At 39.2% G+C, this 25,243-nt stretch overlaps 1 protein-coding gene and 1 pseudogene across 3 annotated transcripts in view; one reads left to right on the top strand and one right to left on the bottom strand.

Moving 5' to 3' along the window:
• Positions 1-25,243, bottom strand: part of grid2 (glutamate receptor, ionotropic, delta 2) — a 578,212-nt gene that overhangs the window by 458,728 nt on the left and 94,241 nt on the right. For all 3 annotated transcript variants that reach the window (XM_068310762.1, XM_068310763.1, XM_068310764.1), the window contains exon 2: positions 22,221-22,376. In XM_068310762.1, the coding sequence (XP_068166863.1) occupies positions 22,221-22,376 (156 nt within the window). The remainder of the gene's footprint in view (positions 1-22,220; positions 22,377-25,243) is intronic.
• LOC137593201 (piggyBac transposable element-derived protein 4-like) lies at positions 6,699-8,351 on the top strand (annotated as a pseudogene).

Below are 25,243 nucleotides of genomic sequence, written 5' to 3'. Positions count from 1 at the left end.
TGATTAGATTTTGCTAGAGCGCAAATTTGTGATGTCACAAATAGACAGACTCTTTTTTTCCTTTCGGCTTTTCCCTTCAGGGGTCACCACAGCGAATCAGTTGCCTCCATCTAACCCTGTCTCCTGCACCCGCTTCTCTCTTTCACAGTTCAAAATTCAGCATCCTTCTACCAATATGTTCACTATCTCTCTTCTGGACATGTCCAAACACTCTCAGTCTGGCCTCTCTGACTTTATCTCCAAAACCTCTAACATGTGCTCTGATGTACTCATTCCTGAGACTATCCAACCTGGTCACTCCCAAAGAGAACCTCAGCATCTTCATCTCTGCTACCTCCAGGTCTGTCTCCTGTCTTTTCCTCATTGAGTCAGACTCTAGACCAAACAACATCTCTGGTCTCACCACAGTTTTGTACACCTTTCCTTTCATTTTAGCTGAAACTCTTCTATCAAACATCACACCTGACACTTTTCTCCACCCATTCCATCCTGCCTGTACACGCTTCTTCACCTCTTTTCCACACTCTCCATTGCATTGGACTGTTGACCCTAAGTACTCCATCTTCTTGATCTCTTCTCCCTGTAACCTCACTCTTCCACTTCAGTCCCTCACACATGTACTCTGTCTTACTGCAGCTAACCACCATTCCTCTCCTTTCCAGGACAAACCTTCACCTCTCTAGCTTCTCCTCCACCAGTTACGTGCTCTCACTACAGATCACAATGTGATGCAAGCATCATAGTCCGTGGCAATTCCTGTCTAACCTCATCTGTCAGCATGTCCATCACCATAGCAAACAAGAAGGGGCTCAGAGCTGATCCCTGATGCAGTCCCACCTCCACCTTCAACTCCTCTGTCACACCTACAGCACACCTCACCACTGTCTTACAGTCCTCATACATATCCTGCACCGCTCCAAAGTACTTCTCTGCCACTCCAGACTTCCTCATACAATATCACAGTTCCTCTGTGGCCACGCTGTCATAAGCTGTCTCCAGATCTACAAAAACACAATGCCGCTCCATCTGGCCTTCTCTGTACATCTCTAACAACATCCTCAAAGTGACTGCTGCATCTCTAGTACTCTTTTTTGGCATGAAACCATACTGCTGCTCACAAATGCTCACTTCTGCCCTTAGTTTAGCGTCAACTACTCTTTCCCATAACATATTGCCAAAACTATGCATATAGATAGATAGATAGATAGATAGATAGATAGATAGATAGATAGATAGATAGATAGATAGATAGATAGATAGATAGATAGATAGATAGATAGATAGATACTTTAATGATCCCAAGGGAAATTCAGGTGACATCTGCTCGCAAGAGATACAATAAATACACACAACAATGACAGAAAGTAATGGCACAGCCAAAGACCCTGTATAAGTTACATTATTTACATGCTGTTACATAAATTTTAACAACCGGAAACAGAAGAGCCTAGAATAAAAGGAAGGAAGCATAGGCACATGGGAGAAGAAGAGATAAAAGAGCATTGGGTGTAGATGAAGTGTGATGAGTAACACGTGGATGAACCGAGCTGTAAACTGATTAAGGACCCCCACAAAGTGTCCCACAGTGCATCCACAGTGCGTCCCAGGCCCCCCACGTCTATCCCTTCTCGCCCGACCTTGATGACCCTGCGGCTTCAGACCCCCTCCTTCTGAGAGAGTGGTTGTGCCCTCTGATAGCACGATGCACAAAGGAGGTCCTGAGTCTCTCAGTGGAGGAGCTTGGTGACAGCAGTCTGCCACTGAAGGAGCTCCTCTGCTGGGTGAAGGTGGTGTGCAGGGGTTGGGTGGTGTTACCCAGGATCGGCCTAAACCTGGATATAGTCCTCCTCTCTAGAACAGTCTGTATCGAGTCCAGATCCTGACCGATCACAGAGCTAGCCCTCCGGATGAGCCTGTCGAGTCTCTCTGTGTCCCGTTTCCTGGCACCACCACCCCAACACACAATGGCGTGAAACAGCACAATGGACACAATGGACTGGTAGAACAGTCCCTTGTTCTTAAAAATGGGCACCAGCACACTTCTCCATCCCTCATGCATCTCCTCACTATCTAAAATCCTGTTGAACAACCCAGTCAGAAACTCTACTGCCACCTCTCCATACCTCCACAGGTACATCATCTGGACCGAGTGCCTTTCCACTCTTCATTTCAATATCCTCCTCAATTCATCCTGACTAATCTTTGCTACTTCCTGGTCCACAACAGCCACCTCTTCTTGTTTTTGTTCTCTCTCATTTTCCTCGTTCATCAACTGTTCAAAGTACTCTTTCCATCTTCCCATCACACTACTGACACCTGTCAATACACTTATATCCCTATCCTTGATCACCCTAACATGCTGCACGTTCTTCCCATCACTGTCTCTCTGTCTTGCCAGCCTGTATAGACCAGTCTCTCCCTCCTTACTGTCCAACCTAGAATACAAGTCATCATAAGCTCCTTGTTTGGCCTTTACTACCTCTACGTTCACGGTACGCTGCATATCCCTGTACTCCTGTCTATTCTCATCAGTCCTCTCAATGTCCCACTTCTTCTTAGCTAACCTCTTTCTCTGTATATACTCCTGTACCTCCTCATTCCACCACCAAGTCTCCTTATCTACTTTCCTTCCAGATGACACACCAAGTACTCTCCTACCTGTCTCCTGGATCACATTAGCTGTAGTTGTCCAGTCATCTGGAAGCAACTCCTGACCACCCAGAGCCTGTCTTAACTCCTTCCTAAAAGTCATGCAACACTCTCCCTTTTTCAGCTTCCACCATTTTGTCCTCTGCTCTGCCTTTACCCTCTTCAACTTCCTCACCACCAGAGTCATCCTACACACCACCATCCTATGCTGTTTGGCTACACTCCCAGATTACACTGTCTACAGAAGATGTAGTCTACCTGTGTGCTCCTACCACCACTTGTATGGGTCACCCTATGTTCCTGCCTTTTCTGGAAGAAAGTATTCAGTAAAGCTGTTTCAATCCTTTTTGCAAAGTCAACCACCATCTGTACTTGGTAATTAGTCTAATGAACTTCAGGTGTGAAAACCAGTAACTGGTGTGGGGATGAGTCCCACGTATGGAGAGGACCAACAGGTGTGGAGCCATGGCTCCACCCACAAGCTTGCCCACACCAGTACAGCCACGCCGAACAGTCCACCTAAGTTCCAGAGAACACATACAGAAAGGCAATATGTCAACACAGATAGAACAAGCAAACACGTTAGCGTTAGCTGTTCGGGGTTGTTGTCTTACTAGAAATGCATCTTCTCCCAAGTTGTACTTCTCTTGCAGACTGAGTCAGATCTTCCAAGAGGATTTTGTGATATGTTTTTCTCCATTATTGCTCCCCTCTACCTTTATGAGCCTTCAAGGCCTGCTTCTGAGAAGCCTCCCCGTCACATAATACCTGTATAGTTGTATGTCATCCTCTTCCATCTGAGGCACTGAGGCTTTTAACTCTTTCAGAGTGAATGCATGTGTCTTGGTGACTTTCTTCACCAGTCTTGCCATCAATCCGTATGTGAGGAAACCAGCTCTAGGCAGTGCCAAACTTCTTCCATTTCTCAATGATGCACTTAACTGAATGTCATGGGATGTCCAGTGACTTGAAAGTATTTTTGTGCCAATCCCCTGAAATTTCAAGGATCTTTTCTGTAGTTACTAGGACTGGTCTTTTTCTTTTTTTTTTAATGTTGCTGGTTCAGCAAGATAACTGCTGAACCGGAGACAGTACCTGACAGACAAAAGTGTTTTTCTACAACAATCACTGGACCACACTCAGGTAAATTCCAATTCACAAAATAATAATACTGCTGGCATCAAATACCTGGATCGCTGTTGCATTAGGTAAATCACACTTATTTTTACCTTACAATATTTTTTATTAATTGACATTACATTGTAAAAACATTTTCACTTTGACATAAAAATATTTTTTTGCTAATTATTACAACAACAAACAAAAAAAAATATACATATTGGCCATGATTTCATGTATAAAAGTAATAAAAGGGTGATAAATCCAAGGTGATTAATACTTTTTATAGGTATTGCATGTTCAACCATGTCCTGGGGAATGGAAAGTAATGGATTCAATAATGGTCTGAAGACCAAGAGGAATACGTTTGATGGCCCACTACTCAGCTTTCCCCTGAATTTTTTGTCACCTACCAGAAGTGCATGCAGGTGATTTACACACTGCTTGTTTGTTAAGGACAAAGATCACACCCAGCTATCACTCCAACACAAGTTACTTTGTAGTCTGAATGACAGCCAAGAGGAATCCACTAATCACTTCCATAGTGATAGATGTACAGCAGACTTTAAAAAAAAAATTGAAATAGAGAGGCAATCTGAAAATGAAAGTAGTAACAATTAACTGATTTGGTTTTATTAATGCAACTAGAAATAGAGCAAGTGTGATGAAATTGGGTGTTTTTGTCAATGATGCACACCAGAAAAACTGAAGCAGACATTTGCAATTCTATGCAATTTGTTATCATCTTTTAATGAATTAAAGAAATCTCATTATGCACCATGTTTCTCCTCCCAACCTACTGTTTGACCTCCTTCTTCCCATTACTTTTCCCTATGTTAGTTGGTGTGTGTGTGTAAGATGAAAGCAGGAGTAAATAAAATAGTGGAAATTAAGAAAGGACACATTGGTGTGTGTGTGTGTGTGTGTGTGTGTGTGTGTGTGTGTGTGTGTGTGTGTGTGTGTGTGTGTGTGTGTGTGTGTGTGTGTGTGTGTGTGTTTGCGTGTGTGTTTGTGTTTGTGTTTGCGTGTGTGTTTGTGTTTGTGTGTGTGTGGCGGGGGGTAGAGAGAGAGGGAGAGAGAAAGAAAGACAAAACAAAACTAGAGACATGAAGAGAAAGTGAAGAACTGACGTTGGGCTGCTTTGGTACTGTGGAAGACAATGTCAATGTCTTTACAAGGGGAAAAGGGTATAAAAACACTTATTTTTATGAAAATGCATTCACAAACAGGCATATGTACACACTCTCTCTCACACACACACACACACACACACACACACACACACACACACACACACACACACACACACACACACACACACACACACACACACACACAAATGTTGATTATTTGAATGTTATTTTGGCAATGCAGTCAGCTTTCATACCAATACAAAGCCAAAAAGAGCTCTTTATATCCAAAACACATTAGATCAGATCAACTAAAGTTCTTTTGGCTGCTCCCTGCCAGGGTAGTTTATGACTCTAATAAAACACAAACATTACAGAAGGTTGTATTTCCACTCAGACAGTATCTATGTGTGTTGATGTGTGTGCACTTGCACTGCCACAGTATATCAGTGCTGTTTGTGAATTTGTTGAATGTTTTGTCCACTGGTCAAACAGCCCTCCACCCAGCCAATTCCTCTTTAGGAGAATTTACTTTAAATTTTTATCCTCCAGTGAATACAGTTGTTTCAGTCAACATTTCAGTTAGGTTATGTGCATGTCTCTGTGTGCATGTTAATTGTTTCTGTGTTTAAAAAATCCAAACACACAAATGCTAAGCTAGATGAAATATTATTTCTCTGTGTGCCTGCCTCAGGCTTTATAATGTAAAAGGAAAGCCCTTTTTGTGTTAGATGTTCCTTTGAAATAAAATTAACTGAAATGAACAGAAACAAATATCGCTAATTCAAACCCAGAGTACCAAAGACTTTATATACTGTATAGTAATTATAACTGTTCAGTCAAAGCGCCATTCAGACAGTGTTTTTATAGGTGGGTCTTGTGTGCCTTTATTCTACAATGATCTTCTGTCTGACTGTTCTGTCTGTCTGACTGTAATGAAACCATAACGGGGGGTAAATTAGATCCATCTCCATTGTAACACTGACATACTCTGTGAACATGTATATTGAGGTGGTACTGGTCCTTTTGGTCCTGCTGGAACAAACCAAAGAGGTCAGAGAGAAAAGGGTTTCTGGTATATAACACCTGTTTGAAAGAGGCTATAGAGCAAAGATGAGACATGGATCTATTGTGCTGCTAAATAATAAAGACAGATGTATACGTAAATATGTGTCCATAAGAAACTCTTCATGTGAAGACTTAACCCTCGTATTATGTTGAAAAAATCACATTGATTATATTATGGGACATTTTGACCCGTACTGTGGAAATCCACAGTAAAACATAAAAACATAAACATAAAAACAGTCAAAAAAAAAAAGGTTACACCAGTAACAACTTTATTTGGATGATGTAAACATTCAGAAAAGAGACAGACAACAGATTTTTAATCCCAACACTATATTTAAGAACTGTTTAGTTAACCCTTGTATTATGTTCGTTTTTTGTGTTGATCAAAGCACTAGATATCCTTTTGTTTTCTTCATGAAATTTTGTGACTTTTCCTCATCTAGAGTCATGAACGTGTGTGTAAAATCTGGACACTCTGATATGTAGTGGAATGTCTGTGCACAGTTTGTATACAAAAATGATTTTGCGGGACATTTTGACGCAGCACTGTAATGTTGGCAATGCTGCTGCTCACAGCAAAAGTAAGCATGTCTCTTTGACGTACTTTGTTTTGACTGCTCCGTTATTTGTATTTTGACTGACAGAGACCTAGGTGTGTGTGTAGCAGGAACTTTCTCTCATTTGACAAGTCACTCTTCTCATGTCATCTCTTTGACCAACACATAAAAAATGAGCTCCAGAAGATTTACAGCTGAACAAGCTTCATCACAGATTTTGAACTGGGATAGTGATGCAGAGGAAGAGATTTCAGAGACAGAGGATCTTTCAGAGACCGAGGACAATGTTATTGATGATCCAGATGGTCAGTACTCCAACGAGGAGGAGGATTCAGAGGATGAGTTTGCTGCTGTCTCCCCATTGGATGAAAACCAAGGAATGCAGCAGTCATCATCCACAGAGGGGACATGAGCATCTAAACATGGTAAGATAAAATGGTCAACATCACCACACCAAATCCAAAGGAAGACTGTCATCTTCCAATGTCATCAAAATGACTCCTTGTCCTACAAGATTTGCTGTCACACGAGTTGATGATATTCAATCAGCATTTCAGCTGTTCATATCCCCACCAGATCATGCATGCTTACCTCGGAATTCTGTTACTAGCTGGAGTGTACAGGTCATGGGGAGAAGCAACTACAAGTCTGTGGGATGAAGAGTACGGAAGGCCAATCTTTGGAGCAACAATGTCTCTGGAGAAATTTCACATGAAATCTCGTGTGATCCGATTTGACAACCGTGACAGCAGAGCTGGTTGACGTGAAAGAGACAAACCAGCTGTGATCAGAGATGTATGGGATAAATGGGTTGAACTTCTACCTTTGTTGTACAATCCTGGTCCCCATGTCACTGTAGATGAGCACCTTGTTCCATTCAGGGGCCACTGTCCTTTCAGACAGTACTTTCCCAACAAGCCTGGTAAGTATGGCATAAAAATATGGGCAGTCTGAGATGCAAAATCTGGTTATGCATGGAATATGCAAGTGTATACTGGAAAGCTACCTGGAGGAGCATCTGAGAAGAATCAAGGGATGTGTGTGGAGCTGCAGATGAGTGAAGGACTGCAAGGCCATAACATCACATGTGACAACTTCTTTACATCTTACCACCTTGGAGATGAACTTCAGAAGAGAAAGCTATGTTGGGAACAGTCAGAAGAAATAAGCCAGAACTTCCCAATGAAATTCTGAAGATACAGGGCAGACCTCTGCATTCCTTAGTTTTTTTTTTCACTGAGAAAGCAACAGTTGTTTCATACTGCCAAAAGAAAAACAAGAATGTTCTTACAATGAGCACAATGCACACAGATGGATCTCTGAGCACAAGAGAAGACATGAAGCCACAAATGACCCTGGACATCAACTCCACCAAAGGAGGAGTTGAAAATCTGGACAAAGTCACAGCAACATACAGCTGCCAGCCCAAGACTGCCCGTTGGCCCTTGGTGATTTTCTACAACATTATGGATGTGTCTGCTTACAATGCCTATGTCCTGTGGGCTGAAATCAACCAGCAATGTAATGCTGGCAAATTGTACCAACGTTGGCTTTTCCTGGAAGAACTCGGCATAGCACTCCTCACTCCCAAGATCCAGATGCGAGCCAGGCCAGCTCGATCCCTTGCAGCTGCAGCTGTCAATGAAAAGGTCAAGAACAGGTCATCCAACCAATCTGCAATGGATCCAGTGGACACAGGTGTAAAAAAAATGGAAAAGATGCCAGGTCTGTCCCTCCCGAGAGGACAGTAAGACAAGCACCTCTTGTGTGACTTATATCTGCAGAAAGCACAGTCACATTCTGTCCATCATGCGGAGACCACTGAAGATGTTCAACACTGAAAATCTCAGAATATGGGGCAAGTTAAATGAAAAAAAAAAAGGTGAAAAATTTTAATGGGCAAAAAAAACTGTTTCATGGCATTATTTCTTCCATCTGCAATCTGTTTATGTGTATTTAGAGAGGAGAAGCTGGCTGTCCAAAAGTCATAAGACTGACAAAAGACTGACATGAAGACAGAAGAGCAGACCAAGGAAGAGCTGGAGACTTGCTGGGTCACTGCTCAGTTACACAGGAAGAAGGCCTTTCAATGGAGATGAACTTGATGACTTCTATTCAAATTAGACTTTTTACTGTATATATCAAGCAATCAACAGACCCAACACCAAAGGAACACACACACACACACACACACACACCCACGAACGCATGCACGTACATGCACATACACACATCTGCCACCAAGTCAAGATCAAATTCAAAGATTATGTCAGTACTTTGAAAAAATGTTCTGCCCTGTTTTCTCAGTATAGTATCGTATAATTATTATAAATTTATTATTATTATTCTAATTATATAAGAATTAATTCATTATTTTAAAATCATACATTTACACACAGTATCTGTGGTCTACATTTTAGTCCTCATGACTTCAGATGGCTGGTTAATTAGTCTATAAATTGCAGGGATATTCCCCTGTTCATAAATGTTTAAATTACCGTAAATAATAAGATAAATAGTTTGTCACTATATTGCAGAATTCATCAATCGCGTGTGGTTCCTGGAACGAGGAACCACACGCACTGTATATCAAAAGCGTCCAAACCACAAAGGTGACTTCTAGCTGGAATTTCCCAGAACAGCTTCTCTCATTTAGACTCATATTAGTCTCCACCATAAAGAAAATGGACCGTGGCCCATATCAAGATTTAAGGTGTGCCCTATTCGTAATACATTGCTCCACACATCAAATGTCTCCAATGTGGCTTTTACAGTCGGATGCTCCAAATAATCTTTCACAAAACTGAAACTAATTAAAATACATCCACGAAGCACATATGCGCTGATATTGCCTCTTGTAAAATATCAGTGTTGCCATGGATATGCCTCTCTTGAATCCCACAGCTTTCCCTCCCACTCATATACATGATTAGTTGGGAGGTAATTGAATTGTTGCAGCTAATCACTTAATAAAAAAAATGACAGTCAGAAATTGATGAAGTGCAAAAGAAAGAATAAAAAGATGGACATGTAAGAAGCTCAAAGATTTTACAGTTCAGCCATGACTATTGCAGAGAGGTGGAAGACAGAAATGTGGTGAGAAAGGTTAGCAGAGAAATGTTCGTTCATCAAAAAAAGGCAACATACGCTTGTCTGTGTGTGTTTGTGTGGGCAGTTAGATAAATGGACAAGTGAAGGGAGGGTGGCAGCAGGAGGAGGACTTCCACGCTCCGAGTGATGGAATGGCCTTCGAAAATGAGATGTCTCTGGTCTCTGTGGCAGCTAACGAGACTGTTCTGAGCATTTGTATCAGAGAATATGAAGGGAAAAATGTAGGGAACAGACAAAAATGCTTAAGAGGAAGGAGAAAGGAGCAAGACCAAATTATATTGGTCTAACCTTTAGTGGCAGCTGTTGTTGTATGTTTGACTTGTATGTGATAGATTATATCATGTCAACAGGAATAACCAGTATTAGGGGCACTGAACCCATTGACTAATTATTTCTTGAATACAGGTATCAACAATAAGCCAAGTGGTGGACTGATGCAGCTGGTAAATTTGTTTTATTTTAGGTAAAAGTCACTAGGTTGTATGTAAATGAATATATGGAATTCTAGAGCCAATATTATTGACTATTCCTCTTAACTTACATGTACCCAGGTCTACTAAATAGCTTCAGAGTTCACAAGTTCAGGTCTGTCTGTAGAAGAGACAGGTTCCTTGCTGCGTTAAATCAAAAATAAATAAAAATATAGAGATGGACAGAGTACTTGACCCCAGTACTTCCAGTAAGAGTACAAATACTTCTGGTCAAAATTTACTCTGCTACAAGTAAGAGTAGCCCAGTCAATACATTACTTGAGTAAGAGTAAAAAAGGACTTGCTTTTAAATGTACTTAAGTATTCAAGAGTAAATGCTTTTAAATGTACTTAAAGTAAAAGTAAGAGTAAGGGTAAATTCCTACTTTTTTTTATCTTTGATGAGAATGGACCTGACTGAATTACTGTCATTTTACAATTTTATATATAGTACCTTGTATCTCTTGTTTCAGAGAAAACTCTTTCAAACCACCTGCACTGATGTCCTTGCCTGTAGAACCATTATGTTATACTGTACCAAGCCTTCCCCAACATCTATAAAAATGGAAATAAAATTAATGGAATCATCAAAGAGGACAATTATGTCATTTTCACATTTTATTAAACAATTCCCCCCTTCCAAGACCAAACAGAGCTATACAGGCCGAACCAATTCGTTTAACTGGGGACCAACTGGAACCCCTAAAGGACACACTGGTGGGCTACTGGTTGAGAACCACTGCTTTACAATAAACTAAATCTCTGCTTTCAACAACTCAATGTTTACAGGAAGGACATATCCCAGTACCACAATATTTGTCTCCCCCAGACTGTCGGTCTCCCCCCACCTGTCTGTCTGTCTGTCTACCCCCCCCCAATCTGTGTGTCTCCCCCTGCCCCCCAGTCTGTGTGTCTCTGTGGCCCTGTGTCTGCCAGTTTGTCAGTCTGTAGTACTGTAAAATTAAGTGACAAGAGGTCTCTAGGTGTGACTTTTGTCAGGCCATGGGTTTTCTTCCTCCGCCTCATAAAACTCCGGCTCATCATGTTCATCAGATTCAACGAAGGCTTCTTCGGCAGTCGCCATTGCCACTGCGGTCTTGTTTTGAGCTGATTGGGTAGGGGATGATGTATTTCCGCTTTTATGTAAATCCCATATTTCGAATTGATGTTTCATTTACTATCAGAATGTCTTTAAAATGGGTCAAAGTCATATATTATGATGAACCTAAAGTGTTTTTTTTTCTTAATACTGGAAACCCACCTATCATGAGGATGGAGTAAACATACAATTATAATAAGGGGTTTAAACATAAATTAATTATAATTATTTTTGTACCACTACAATTAATAACAACAATGCTACATCTTTTAGTGATGGTTAATATATGAAAGAAGAAGAAGAATATATGAAACCATAAAACAGCAGAGAAAATAAATAATGACTATGATTTAGGAATTATGCAAGGTAAAAACTCATATTCTAAATGGAAGTATGTCTTTCTAGGACTTGAGAGGAGGAATCCATTTTTCACTTTGTCCAAAGCGATGCTCATATAATCTGTGTAACCCAAAACATTTGTAAGAGCCTGCAGGTTGCTCATGATTACCAAATGTGTCAATGATCAATCAACAAACATACACACAACAAATACTGTATCATGACAATATACAGTAATTTAACAACCTTTAATAACCTTTAACCATAACTGGACAATCAAAATAGTCTGAAAAAAATTTGACCAAAACAATTAGGGTAGTCTGCTGCCATGCTACGCAGTAAAACAAATTGCTTGCCAAAAATACTCTAATTGTGTTACACTTGCTTCCAATTAAGTGGTCTGACTTTTGGGACTGACATTTACATTATGTTTGGATTCCAGTCTGATATTCTAAAAAGGTAGGGGGTCTTCAAACTCCTTTTAAACTGCACATTAATGTTTAATGACCAGTGAACTTCATCTAACTGAGTAAAAACAAATACCAAATGTCCCAACAAAGATCAAACAAACAACAAACAAGACATGTTTTAAGTTACTGTTTACATTATTCCCATGCACTAATCAAGATGACAAAGTCTGACGGAATTATTTTCATCTCACTCACACAGTCTAGTGTTTTTCACAGCCTGAAGGCTTTTGCTTCATGCTGACTTTGGCACAATTTAAAATCATTCCTCTGAATAACAGAGTTCCACTGCGTCAAAAAAGATAAATTAAAGAGATGACAAATCTTCTAAATTTACATTTCAGTCCTTGAATCCCTTGAAACTTTAATTAAGAACTTCTGAAAATGGAGCATGTTATTATCATTTTCATACACGTTCGATTTTCCATTAGCAGTTCTAACAATTAATCTTCAACACTGCTGAAGCATATCTCAAATCACATTAATGCAAGCAAATATTTTGTATTATGTTGATTGCCTTTATTGACACATTTCCAGTTGTGAATTGGTTGGCTGTTTCACAGCATACGGAAGAGTTTAACAGACAACATAGCTCAGTTTTCAGATAAACAAATGTGCATTTTTTTCTAATTCTATCCATAAAGCAGGAGTGTCCATGTATGCCTGCTCACCAGAGGCACTCTGAGAAAGTTGACCTAATGCTTAGATGTAAATGATATGTGAATGCTTCAGTGAGGTGTGTTGTTGGTCGTGTTACCTCTCATTGCTGGAAACTGCCTTCGCTAACTTAGTATGATGATTGCCACTGTCTGTGGTGCTGATCTTTTGTTTAGCTTCTTTCGTGACATGTATTGAATATGGTTAGAGCATAAGCAATGGCCTCAATGAGAATGCAAGAGAACAATAGTCCAAATTACATGTAAACAAGCAAAAACTGTTTAGCCATAGAGGTAAGGTTTGTAATGATTTCCATTATTGTAGTTTGAAGATGCATTTACTCCATGTGCAATGATAAAAATCATGTTAAAAAAATGCAAATCCATATTATTTCATAACTGGCATCACTGTCAATATATATATAGTTTTTCTCATTTTTTGTCTGAAATGTTGCAGATGCTGGGGCGGTACGGTGGCACGGGGGTTAGCGCTGTGGCCTCACAACACGGCAACTCCGGCTCTGTGCGGAGTTCGCATGCTCTCCCCGTGTCTGCGTGGGTTCTCTCCAGGTTCTCCGGCTTCCTCCCACCTCCAAAAGCATGTGCTTCAGGTTGATTGGCCGGTCCCAAATTGCCCATAGGAGTGAGTGTGTGTGTGCGTGTTTGTATGTCTTTGGGTGTGGCTAAAGGTGCACTGGCGTCGTGCCCGGAGTGTCCCCCGCCTCACGCCCTATGCCGGCTGGGATAGGCTCCAGCTCCCCATGACCTGCTGCGGCGGATAAAGCTGCGGTACATGAAAATGAATGAATGTTGCAGATACCAACATTCTATAGTGTGTGTGTGTGTGTGTGTCAGTGACGTGCGGTCAGGGGATATATACAGTGTATATATATATATATATATATATATATTTATATATATATATATATACACACACATACATATACCATATTGGCCCGAATATAAGACGACCCTGATTATAAGACGACCCCCTCTTTTTCAAGACTCAAGTTTGAAAAAAGACTTTTTGAACACCAAATTTAATTTTTATACAGAAAATAATTACAGTACATCTGAAACATATGATTATAACAATATGTTAGAGAGAAAAGCATGTTATTTTGCCTCATTCAAATCATGCAAAACTGTCTATCACATCTTAATATCTGAACATTCACATATGTAAACTACAGTGCAATTACATTTGTAAATGAATGGCTTCTGGTTTCTGAAATGTAAATAACATTTTGACGCTACATTTCTCCAGTTTCTGTTCTCTTCTCTTATTTTCTTCTCTTTTCTTTATTACTGCTATTTTTATTTTTCTTCTTCGTGACAGGAGTTCACTTTTGCCTGGGGAGTTAAGTTCAGCGTTCGCTTTAAAAATATCTGACGCCATCTAGCGATGTGAATGGGTATAATGTCTAGACCCCGAAAGTAAGACGACCCCCACTTTTTCTGTCTTATTTCAATTCAAAAAACACCGTCTTATATTCAGGCCAATACCGTACCGTATATAGGGTGTGTGTGTGTGTGTGTGTGTGTGTGTGTGTGTGTGTGTGTGTGTGAGTGTTTGTGTGTAAACAGGAGTTTATTATGACAGGGTCCGTAAATTGCCTACAAACGATTCTAATGAAGTATATTTGGATGCTTTGCAGCACAATGTGCATAAACAGTGTTCTGAGTCCAGAAAAAGCAGAGATGAAAAATAAAAAAAATTTTGGTTGATTCCTTCTCATGGTATTTTCAGCGACCCCACCCCCTGACACCCGTCCATAGACTCTTATCCAATTAAAGGGTTCTCATTGCTATAATCGATGGGAGACACAAACGGGCCCACTCTTACATGACAGCAGTCACACATGTATACTGCATGATTCTTAGCACCTTCCAAGTAATATCTGGCCTGGTAACTATGGAGATGAGAGAATAGGGTGTATAGAGTGAAATGTGATTAAAAGTGAAAGGAGAAGATCTTCAATTAAGCACCATGCTGGACAAAGGGAGGGAGACATGCCACACACACACACACGCACACACATATACATAGACAAAATGCAAGAGAAAGCAATAAGTAATTTCTGTCTTCACACCACGAAACTGACAAATTCAAGTCACTTACACTTGCTTGAACAGTATGCAAATCATTACAGGATGGCAATCTCATTATTAATCAACTTGGAAACATTCTGAGAGACATGGTACATAGAATTAGACATAACACAAAAGTCCAAATTCCCCTCCATACTTTTTTGTACCTGTTGCTACTGTTTACATCATTTCATGTTTAGCGGCTGCATTTCTTCTGGAAGAATATTAGCCTCCTATTTAAGCCAGGATTTCTTACATGCTTTATTTTTCAAGCATTATAGTAAATAGTTAATCCACATCCGAAGTGAACTAACTTCTTTCCAACCACCTTGTCAGAAATGTTCAAGATATACAGAAAGAAATAAACAGTACTGTATGAGAAATAAGCTGCTGATTCAGTCCGCTTGTAGAGAGGACTTGTTAAAATGCCACCTCCTGCTGTGCTGTACAGCGCTCTTTATTCAAAGTCTTGATTTTACATAATTATTATAATTTAAATAACCCACTTGAAATGCATGCTGCTCACTGTCCAGAAAAAATAAAATAAATATTCAGCCTACCTGATACAAAGCCCAAATAATATAACTGCTCAATGCGGGACTTCAAAGAATTACAGCCTGAGTGCCAAACAAAATTGCAGAGGCCTTATATCAAAGCAACTCCCTTAAAAAGGTTTTTAGAATGACACAAAAATAAACAGGTACACACATCAACATAAAAAAGTACATCTACACACAATCCTCCCAACAAAGCATTAAAATATTTATCTCTTTCTCTCTGTGCGTGTATGCGTGTGTGTGTGTGTGTGTGTGTGTGTGTGTGTGTGTGTGTGTGTGTGGGTCTTTGTACATCATTATCATTTGACTGAATCACTGATTGCATTTTCTAAACTCCTTCTTCATGCTTTAACTTGAAGAATTAACTTAAATTACCCTTGCTCCTACTCAGGTACTGTATAGCAAAGCATCATGTCATCATCTTTAGTGAACTTTTGATATCTTAAAATTAATCAAAGCCTATTTTGAGTCTTTTGTGAGCATTTAGGTACAGGGTAGTCATTTTGTTTGTTTGATTGAATCTGCTGATGGGTTATGCTTACATATCATTACAAAATATGCTTTTATGTTTCCAGTGAGTCCAGTGAAAGATACACACATCAGCATAAAAAGTCCAGTGAGTTTCCAGTTAAGAACAGAATAATAAACATTACCTAATTTCGGATTTCAATTATACTCCTCAATTGTACACAGAATGCATCTGTATGTTGATCTTAATGTTTTTTCTGAAACTCTTCTGGCTCTAAATCTGGGTTAAATGTAGATGTAAAATATGTTGTTCCAAGTTTAATTAATGGTTTTCTTTCAAGCATTTTTTTTCTGCTGAAGGTGATGTAAATTGCCCAATAAAAACTAATTTGCTGTCATTTTGCTGTCTACTAAAAGATGTGTCTTATATCCTGATTGTCAGTGATTCTGAAAAAATGAATGTGCCACTGACAGTTGCTTGTTCATCAAAATTCCAAATCGACAATATTCTGTGAATTTGAGAAGGTCAAGGTAAACTTCATTATCCCAGAAGGCTTATTTCTTGTACACACAATCCAGTCAATCCAATCTCTCAAAACACAACCCCTAATCACGTTGGAGTTAAATAGACCAAAGTTTCTTCTTAGCAACGCTGACATTAATTTGATGGAGGTCATTCATATACATGCCTCCCATTTTGAAGTGCATTTTAATAATACCTTGTAAACCCATCCTGTGTTTTAAGGTAAATGAGTAGATAACTGTCAAGTTAAAACGCCTTGATTTCATAAAATATCAGTCAGTAAAACTTTAAAACTTCAAACTTGACATTAAAATCTTAAGCCAATACAAGTAGGAGCATTATGGGCTTTTGCCGAAATTGGTGTTTGATTCAAAAGATAATTTATCATCAGTTACATCCTCTAGAGCAGTGGTTCTTAACCTAGGTTAGATCGAACCCTAGGGGTTCGGTGAGTCGGTCTCAGGGGTTTGGCAGAGATGGAGGTCAAGACAAAACACCAGACGTGATGTGTCGGGTGTTTTTGCCGAACATACACAAATCCCTGTACGTTTGACACATCGTGTCAATTTGTGATGACACGCCCCCCTTAGCCATCACTGGCTGCAGGTGATCACGCAACACCAATTAGCCTACCTGTGCTACATGGGACTTTGCGCACTCAGTGGTGGATTTATGCCTGTCATGATTGTACGTCATCTGATTGCTTTCTTAATATTTTAATTCATAGTATGAAATATGAAACCGACAGGGTTCGGTATCTTCAACAAGGTTAAGAACCACTACTCTAGAGACTTGCAGTGCAAAACAATTTCAGAGGCCCAGCAATGAATAACAGCTGGACAAATGGGAGTCTTCTTTCTGAAGTAACTTATCTCTTCGTTCATGTTAGACTTACAGTACATTAAAGGAATAATTAGAATAATATCCACTCATTGATGGATCATGGTCAGTTTCCCAATTACTAAGCAAGGACATAATGATACTATCATCTGCAAAAGTAATGATGTGTCTCAAAAGAACACAAACATTCATCTGTATGTAAAACAGATAAAGGTCTTGAAAGAGCACGGCATTTGGGAAAGAGATCAACAATTTTTTTTTACCATTTGGGACCCCACCCTGCATGTTCAAACAAACGTAATACTGTCAATGTAAGGTAAACTGTGGTCTTATAAACATTTGAAAGCTTAGCAGGAGTCAATAAAAAGTAGCCGTATAAAATTATTTGAACCATCCAGATAAACCAGAACCGTAGTGAGTAGGATGCCTGTCGTATCCTCAGTATACCTGATGGATATGTAATCGAATTGGAGTGGATCCAATTTGGACTCAAGTGAAGCCAAAATCTACACTTTTAAAATCATCTCAAAAGTTTTCATTGGAAGGGAAGTAGATACAACAGGTGAGAAATTATTTCATGATTGCGGTGCTTCAATCTTGACTACAGGTACAATCATAAAATCCTAACAGAAACAAGTAATCCTGTGGAGTTGGTGTGATTTTGTGAAGATGAAGGGAAATGTCACACATCTATTCTGAGCAGTTCTTGAGTAGATAACTGCTGGTAAGAGTTTCCTTCCCAGCACATCTTGTAGAATTTTAACAACCTTGTCATCATCGACTTGTTGTTCTGCTCTAACCAGCTATTCTCTTTCTTCTTCCCCCTTAGAGACTGTAGGTATTCAAACAAATAAAAAAATGGTCATCTTATTTGCAAATATAGTCAATCTTGATTGCGAGGGAAATAAGGACACTTAATAGACTATGTTTAATAGCCTGACCGCTATTAAACATAGCCCTGAGTTCTACTGTTGTTTTTATTTGATTTGATTTCACCAAACATTTAAGTGATCACTGATCACGATCATTCAGGATTTTATTCCGGCCACATTTCTTCCTTGAAGATGATGGGTCCCCACTATCCTTTCAGTTTTTTAATAATGCATTGGACAGTTTTTAACCCAATTTAAATGTTTCTGTAATATCTTTAAATGCTTTCTCTACTTAAAGTATATAAAAATAAGTTATTTGTAACTTAATAAGGGTTGTAATGAAACATAAAACCACAAGTTTTCCAGAAAATATACCGAAGCCAAAAACAGTTCATTGATTTTACCCTTGCTATGCTAGCAGAATAGCCAAATTGCACTAAAGAGGGTATTTGTGCCATTTAGTTATTATCCTATTGACATTTACAGCCGTACCCAGACCTCTACAGTCTAGCTGTTTTGGAAAACAGATCTTAATTAGTGTCTGTGAAGATTCACAGTTATTCAGGTCATGGAAGAAGAGCTTGAAGCTTTTCCTAAAAGTCCAGTTAACTTTATTCAACACAGAGATTTTAATGTGTCAAGTAATGTATGTGTATAACTTTCTCAATTGTTTTGAACTCTCGCATTTCCAAGGCCAATTATTATTGTTATTATTGTTGCTGTTATTAAATACACTTCCATGTAATCGCAATTTAGGTCATCGGTTTGATGATCCTGGCTGTTTTTGATAACTATAGATTAAATCTGAGTAGGTTCAGGTTGGCAGCCCTCAAGTGGCTCTAATGCTATGGTTCTACCTGCACCAATATGTCTGAAAATTCTCAGTCATCCAAGTCATGGTAGATCTGTGTTTTGCATAAAGTTAGCTGTCCTTCGAGAAAGATTGAGGACAATGCACTTTTGAACATGTCTTTTGAATGAAAGCCTTTTCCAGGTTGTTTGCTTTGATCAACATACAGATCAATTATTACTAAGATTTTACCCCTTTCTCAATCACATTCCTGTGGAGTCATAATTCCTGTAATACCAATAAAGGTAAAATAAAGTAGTAGGTAAAGGCATTACTTGTGATTTATGTGTTGGGGATGTTATTCCTTATGCTTAACCATTGTTTAGTGGACCTTTGGTCCGAGCCAAAAACAGGGCACAGAGATCAGGTCAAATATTGGGGTAAAACACAGTGATGGTGTAAAATTGTCTTTGTCTGCTATCGGCTCACTCACGATTAAATCCTACTCCTGACAGTGGAAAATAATTTGTTATTCATGTAATCCTCCTTGGTGGTGTTAACAAAGATTTGTTTATTGTGCAGACAGCATAAACTCTTTTTTAAGATTTACAGAATATGTTGTAAATATTTGCAATGGTTTGTATTTTGTTTTATAGCTCTGATTTGAAATCTGATCTGAAGATGGAAAAAATAAAACAATGTTAGAAGCTTTATAACTTTGATTATTCATGGAAATATTAGGTAAATATGTTCACTTGGTGAATGACAAACATTATAGCTAATTACTACAAGTTTTTCAGTCCATTGTTCTCATTATTTCATTCACTATTATGAAACAAAACTGCTTCCCATGAGTACTGTATAATTCTGTACTTATTCACCATTTGATCCACTAATCAGATGATGGGATGAAAGGAAGAAAAAACCCCCCAATAATTTTAATAGAGATTGCTCCAAATACAGATTTGTATAAACCTGAGGGTCTTTGATTAATTCATCAGTTAAGGCTATTAAATGAATAACATTTTAACACAGGACTAAAGTATTGTACCAGAGAATTAAATCTACAATATGTTTTGATTGTGGATAAGCAACTATGTGTGTTAATCTTCTGGTGGGCATGAATATGCAACTCTACCAATAATTGGATTTGAAATGTGTTGTGTAGACAAGCACATCCACTCATTGATGGCCATATATAAAAAATGAGACCATTTCTTGTTCAAACTACATTTGCATGAAGTAAAGTTTCTGCCAGCTTCAACATCAAGCTAAATTCTACGACAAGACACAGAAGAGCATGATACCAATGAGGTCCAAGTCTACATCCAATACAGTCATGATATCTACCATCAAACAATTTTATATTTTTTCTTTTTCCTTTGCTGCTTCTCCACCTTCTATAACTTATAGGACACTATGACTACCTGCCAAAAAATGTGTCTAATGGTGATGAAGGAGGCAAAAATGTGTCTAATGATGTTGAGGTGGCAGTGGCTCAGTTGCACAGCAGGCAGTAGAGCGGGTCATCCAATATTCTACATTCGGCGGTTTGATTCCCGCTCCTGCCCAAGACACACCCGGAGTGTGAGCTGAAAGTGGGAGGTGTCAGCTCACCTCCAGACCACTGTTGAGGCGCCCTTAAGCATGTGTGTGTGTGTGTGTGTGTGTGTGTGTGTGTGTGTGTGTGTGTGTGTGTGTGTGTGTGTGTGTGTGTGTGTGTGTGTGTGTGTGTACAGTATATAACACACACACATAGACAAACTAGCGGGAACCTGTGGAAATTCCACAATAAAACAATAATATCAGACTTCACACCAAACATATGAAAAGAATAAATAGCTACCTTGTTCTATGGAGCTAACGCTACACTGCTAACGTGGAGAGCTCCAGCTAAACAATAGCCAACTGATAATAGCCGAGCTTTTGTGGCAACACAACGTGAGACACGGTGATGTAATGTATGCTGGCACATATTACTTCTAGATTACCACCTGAACAGTGATATATACATTTTTTTAGAACAATAAAAGTTGAAGTTTTTGATGATGTAACTTTCCAGTGCTGGAAACATCCTGTTGCGAGCGTTGAACACTAGGAACCAAAACCAACAGGACATCCGTTACAGTGCCAACGCCATCCTGACCTCCGTTGAGCCTGCAATCTGGTGGAGGCGCTTTTCAAAATCATCCGTAGAGAATGAGATCACAGTAGGGATTCAGCTCGTCTTCATTGGAGGAGTATTAATTGTTTTGGCCATAGATTGGTTGTTGATTGCATACATGAGCAAGGCTGGAAGGAAACTTAATAAACGTGTAAAGCGCTCCATTTGGGCACTCCACATAGGGGGCTGCGCACCACTGTACCTCCCCTGTATGCCTACAGGCCCCCTTGTGTGTTTGTGCCTGTGCTACAGAGGCATGTATTCACTAATATGTATGCATGTGTTTGAACCACTAAGTAGAGTGTGTATTCTTAGTTTCCCTTCGGGGGTCAAAATCAGTATTTAATATTAAAAAAAAAGAAAAAAAGTTAAGCTTTGATTTCACCCTTTTCAGTTGAGTTTTGCCCATTTTTTGACGATGGTACAACAGCATTTAAGAATGTTCAACCCCTGCTGTTCGTAAACGGACGGACGTCGCAAATATAAGAGTTTCCTTTTTGGCCAAAGCAGTCCTTGTGTAAACGGACATACTTTTTGTATACCCCACATTCATTGGCTCTGGCAAAGTAGTACTTCTCTTTTTGTGACACAATCCTTTCCTCTGTCTCAGTCGGAGTTTCACTCAGAATTTTTTTTTTTTCATTTTCTGTCTCATTTCTGCTGTTTGGGGACTCTGCTCAAAAACATAAAAAATGTTGGACAGTTATGACACTGTAAAATTATGTTAACCGGGAAGTCCATGTATAGTTATTTCTTCTCCTAACATAGCAGATGCCTTACGCCATATTGTTCACGTGATTCCTTCTGGCAGATGCGCCTTGATTGGTTGGGCACTTGATTGACAGGTAGTGGGTGGGGTTGGTGACAGTTTGGTAGCGTGAGACTTTCAAGTGAGCTTATTCAAATATATAGGTGGGGACATGCATGTGATTCAACTAGCTAAAGTTTGTCACTAATTTCACAATCCAATATATATATACAGTATATAACAAGAAAGTCCTCTGCAATAGTCATCATAAATCCAGTTTCTCTCAACATCACACTTTACAGGCCCTTTTCTTTCGTCATAGAATGGCCAGATGTTTTCAAAACTTTGCTTCATTCGAAGCACAAAAACATGAAATTTGTTAATTGTGAAGGAATTAATGATGAATAATTTTTGTTGCATGTTGTATTGAGCACACTAAGTTGAGTGTACCAACTGAGATAGAACTATTAATCATCTGACTTTGACTTGATCATCCTACCTTCTTGGACAGCCTGGAAAGGGTTGTTTCCGTCTACGAATTCCACGGATATGGTGATCTTCTCTGTCTCCAAGATATCATTGTTCAAATTCAGATCTGCCACAGCAAGACGAAACACCTCATCATCTTTTCGTGCTGACTCATCAAATATGGCACCTGTTAACAAGGACAAAAAATGGAAAGGAAAAGAGTAAACTTTTACTCAGTGTTAGAGAACATTTGAAATGATCAGACAGCAACGAGTTAATGTAAAGAGTTTCACTAAACAGGAGTTCTTACGAACTCAACTCCTTCCCTGGAGTCTCTGTACTCTATGTCCTTTTAGGTTTTCTCAGGTTCACCCCTCATCCACCCATCCGCTGTGGACCTGCTCTTCCCATCCCACCAGTATCACCCCTTATCTAACCATCGGCTAGGGTCCTGTTGCCTCTCTTCCTCCGTGTCACCATACTGTTCCACCCCTCATCCGCACATCCGCTGTGGACCATCCTCTGTCGACCTGCACCTCCAAGCCCACCAGTATCACCCCCATCTATCCATGTTCTGTGGACCTTCTCCTCCAAGCCCACCAGTACCACCCCTCATCTATCCATCGACTGGGGTCCTGCTTCCTTTATTCCTCCGTGCCGCCATACAGTCATCAACGTAGCTGAATTGTGCCTTGAATTTACCAATGGGAAACATGTATTGAAGACAACAACCCCAATCGTCTAACTACAACTACAACACTGACTGCATCAGGCCTATCTGCCATTCTCCCTTTGTCTCAATCAGTCAAGGCAGATGGCCACCCAAAGAATCTGGGTCTTGCCTGGAGTTTCTTTCTCATAGAGGGTGTTTTTCCCCACCACTGTTGCTTATGCTTGCTCTGGAGGGTTCAATTGGGTTTCTCTGTTAAAATTCTTTGAAATGTCTATTGCCATGATTAAGCGCTATATAAATAAAACTTGACTGATTGATTGATTAGGCTCAGCTTTATCTAAGAGTCCATTGCCATAACAAATCCATGTAATCATGTATTACATGTCGAGGTCTTCAATAGAATGTTATAAGAAAAGGTCCAGTTTTATCATCAAAGTGTGTATAAACCACGCAAAACATGTGAGTTTAGCTGGGCCATTTTCATGGTACCAAATGATGCAATGCAATAATTGTATAATTGCGTATTCAATTTTCCATACAACTATTTACCATTGAACTCATGACCACCTTCATTCAAACGCAGTATTTATGTTTTCCATAGGTTATGTGAACATTGATTGTTTGGAGAGGCTCCAATTCTATTACATATGGAAGCTTTAGGTGTCCATCTCCTGAACTGGGACCCAGCTTGAATGAGGCACGATTTTAAGGAGAAATAGGTCACCTGTAGTTCATTCTAGGTCGCATGATGTTCAATGGCACATTGAGTCAGCCAAAAAGATTGCAACACAAAGACAAACAAATGAAGAAAGCACTTGTGTGTGCCAGTATCTGAACTGACAGATACAGTTGCCAAAAGTCAATGCTAAATTGGTCATAGAAATAAATGTCAATCAGTGGCATAGCTGAGATAGACAAGTGAAGACAGTTTGTGGTGTAGATTTGGTATGTGTACGTAACACAGCAAACAATGTGTATTTGTTCCTTCCATTGTTCTCTTTGCATCTCTCAGTCCAACTTCACTTGTCCCCCTGAATCCACAGGGCTGGCTAATTGTGTGAGCCAGTGAAGCACAACTAACTACAGTATATTTGACCAAAAATAAGTTGTATGCTGAACAGGGAGAGAGAGAGAGAGAGAGAGAGAGAGAGAGAGAGAGAGAGAGAGAGTCAGTGAGTTTGTGTGTGTGTGTGTGTGTGTGTGTGTGTGTGTGTGTGTCTGTGTGTGTGTGTGTGTGTCTGTGTGTGTGTGTGTGTGTTAGTAGTGCAATGCAGAAGAGTATCCCATACATAGACTTTAGAACTAATACTCTCATATTCTAATGTTTAGCTAATCCCCAGAAGTTTAACATTTCATCGACACAGAGACTTTAATGACAGTAATCATCAAAAAATATGATTTCCCCTCTCATTTTTCGAAGAAACTGTTGCTTAAAATTACATTTCTGAAGGACAGCAAATTTAAACACAACCTTGTCACATCAAATTCAAAACAAACTGCCATTTGAAGGCAGTTACAAGTGGCATTCTAATTGCCTCCTCATCAAAAGGGTCCATTAAGTATGCATCCCTATTATTTGATCCATTTGATTTTTGCAACTGTAAATACTCCTCCAACTGACTGATTTTGCAGTACACATAAAGTAAGACAAACAGGCCTGGAGAAAGTGATAAAGAGTGAAACACAAAGACACATTAATTATTCCATTAGAGATTAATTATTAACATGATTCAAGCTTGAAGATGGTACTGTTGGGGAGGGATTTGTACACATTTTAAACTAGCTCTGCGACACAAGATGAAAGTGTTCGGTTATGTGTGTCTAGAGGTCAAAAGAATGGACAGTGGAGAAAAGAGGAGAAAGTCATAAAAAGTCTGACTTTAAACTATCACTTTGGAGTACAAAACAGATATAACAACCGTTAGAAATTCAAGATTATTTCATACAAATAGACAAGTAGGGAATTCTCTGGATGTATTTCATTAAAAGAGAGTGTTATGGACAGAAGTAACTTCAGACAAATTGTGTCTCTTTTATTCCAAGGCCTCTTAACACTTTACTTTTTTTTATGTTTATTGTGCCTGTGAGTTATTCATCATTAAAGCAAAAGTACTCAGCTGAAATAAATTCAAATAAGGCATTATAGCAAGTATTGACTTCTTCTATGTACAACTTCAACACCCCATAATGAGGGTGTTGAGATTTCTTGTTTTTTTTGTTTTGTTTTTTTGAGGACGTTGGCATTTCTAAAAATATATAGTTTGCAGTAAAAAAAATGCTAATTGCATGCATGCGAATCATCTTCCAAAATCAGTTCTAATAAATATTAGACATTACATTTTCGATCCCTTTTTTTATTCTGCTGTCAGACTAATGCCTTT

The sequence above is a fragment of the Antennarius striatus genome, chromosome 3 (genome assembly GCF_040054535.1).
Source record: "Antennarius striatus isolate MH-2024 chromosome 3, ASM4005453v1, whole genome shotgun sequence".
Lineage (NCBI taxonomy): Eukaryota > Metazoa > Chordata > Actinopteri > Lophiiformes > Antennariidae > Antennarius > Antennarius striatus.
The sequence above is the reverse complement of the archived record's forward strand: the minus strand, read 5'-3'. Positions and strand labels throughout refer to the sequence as shown.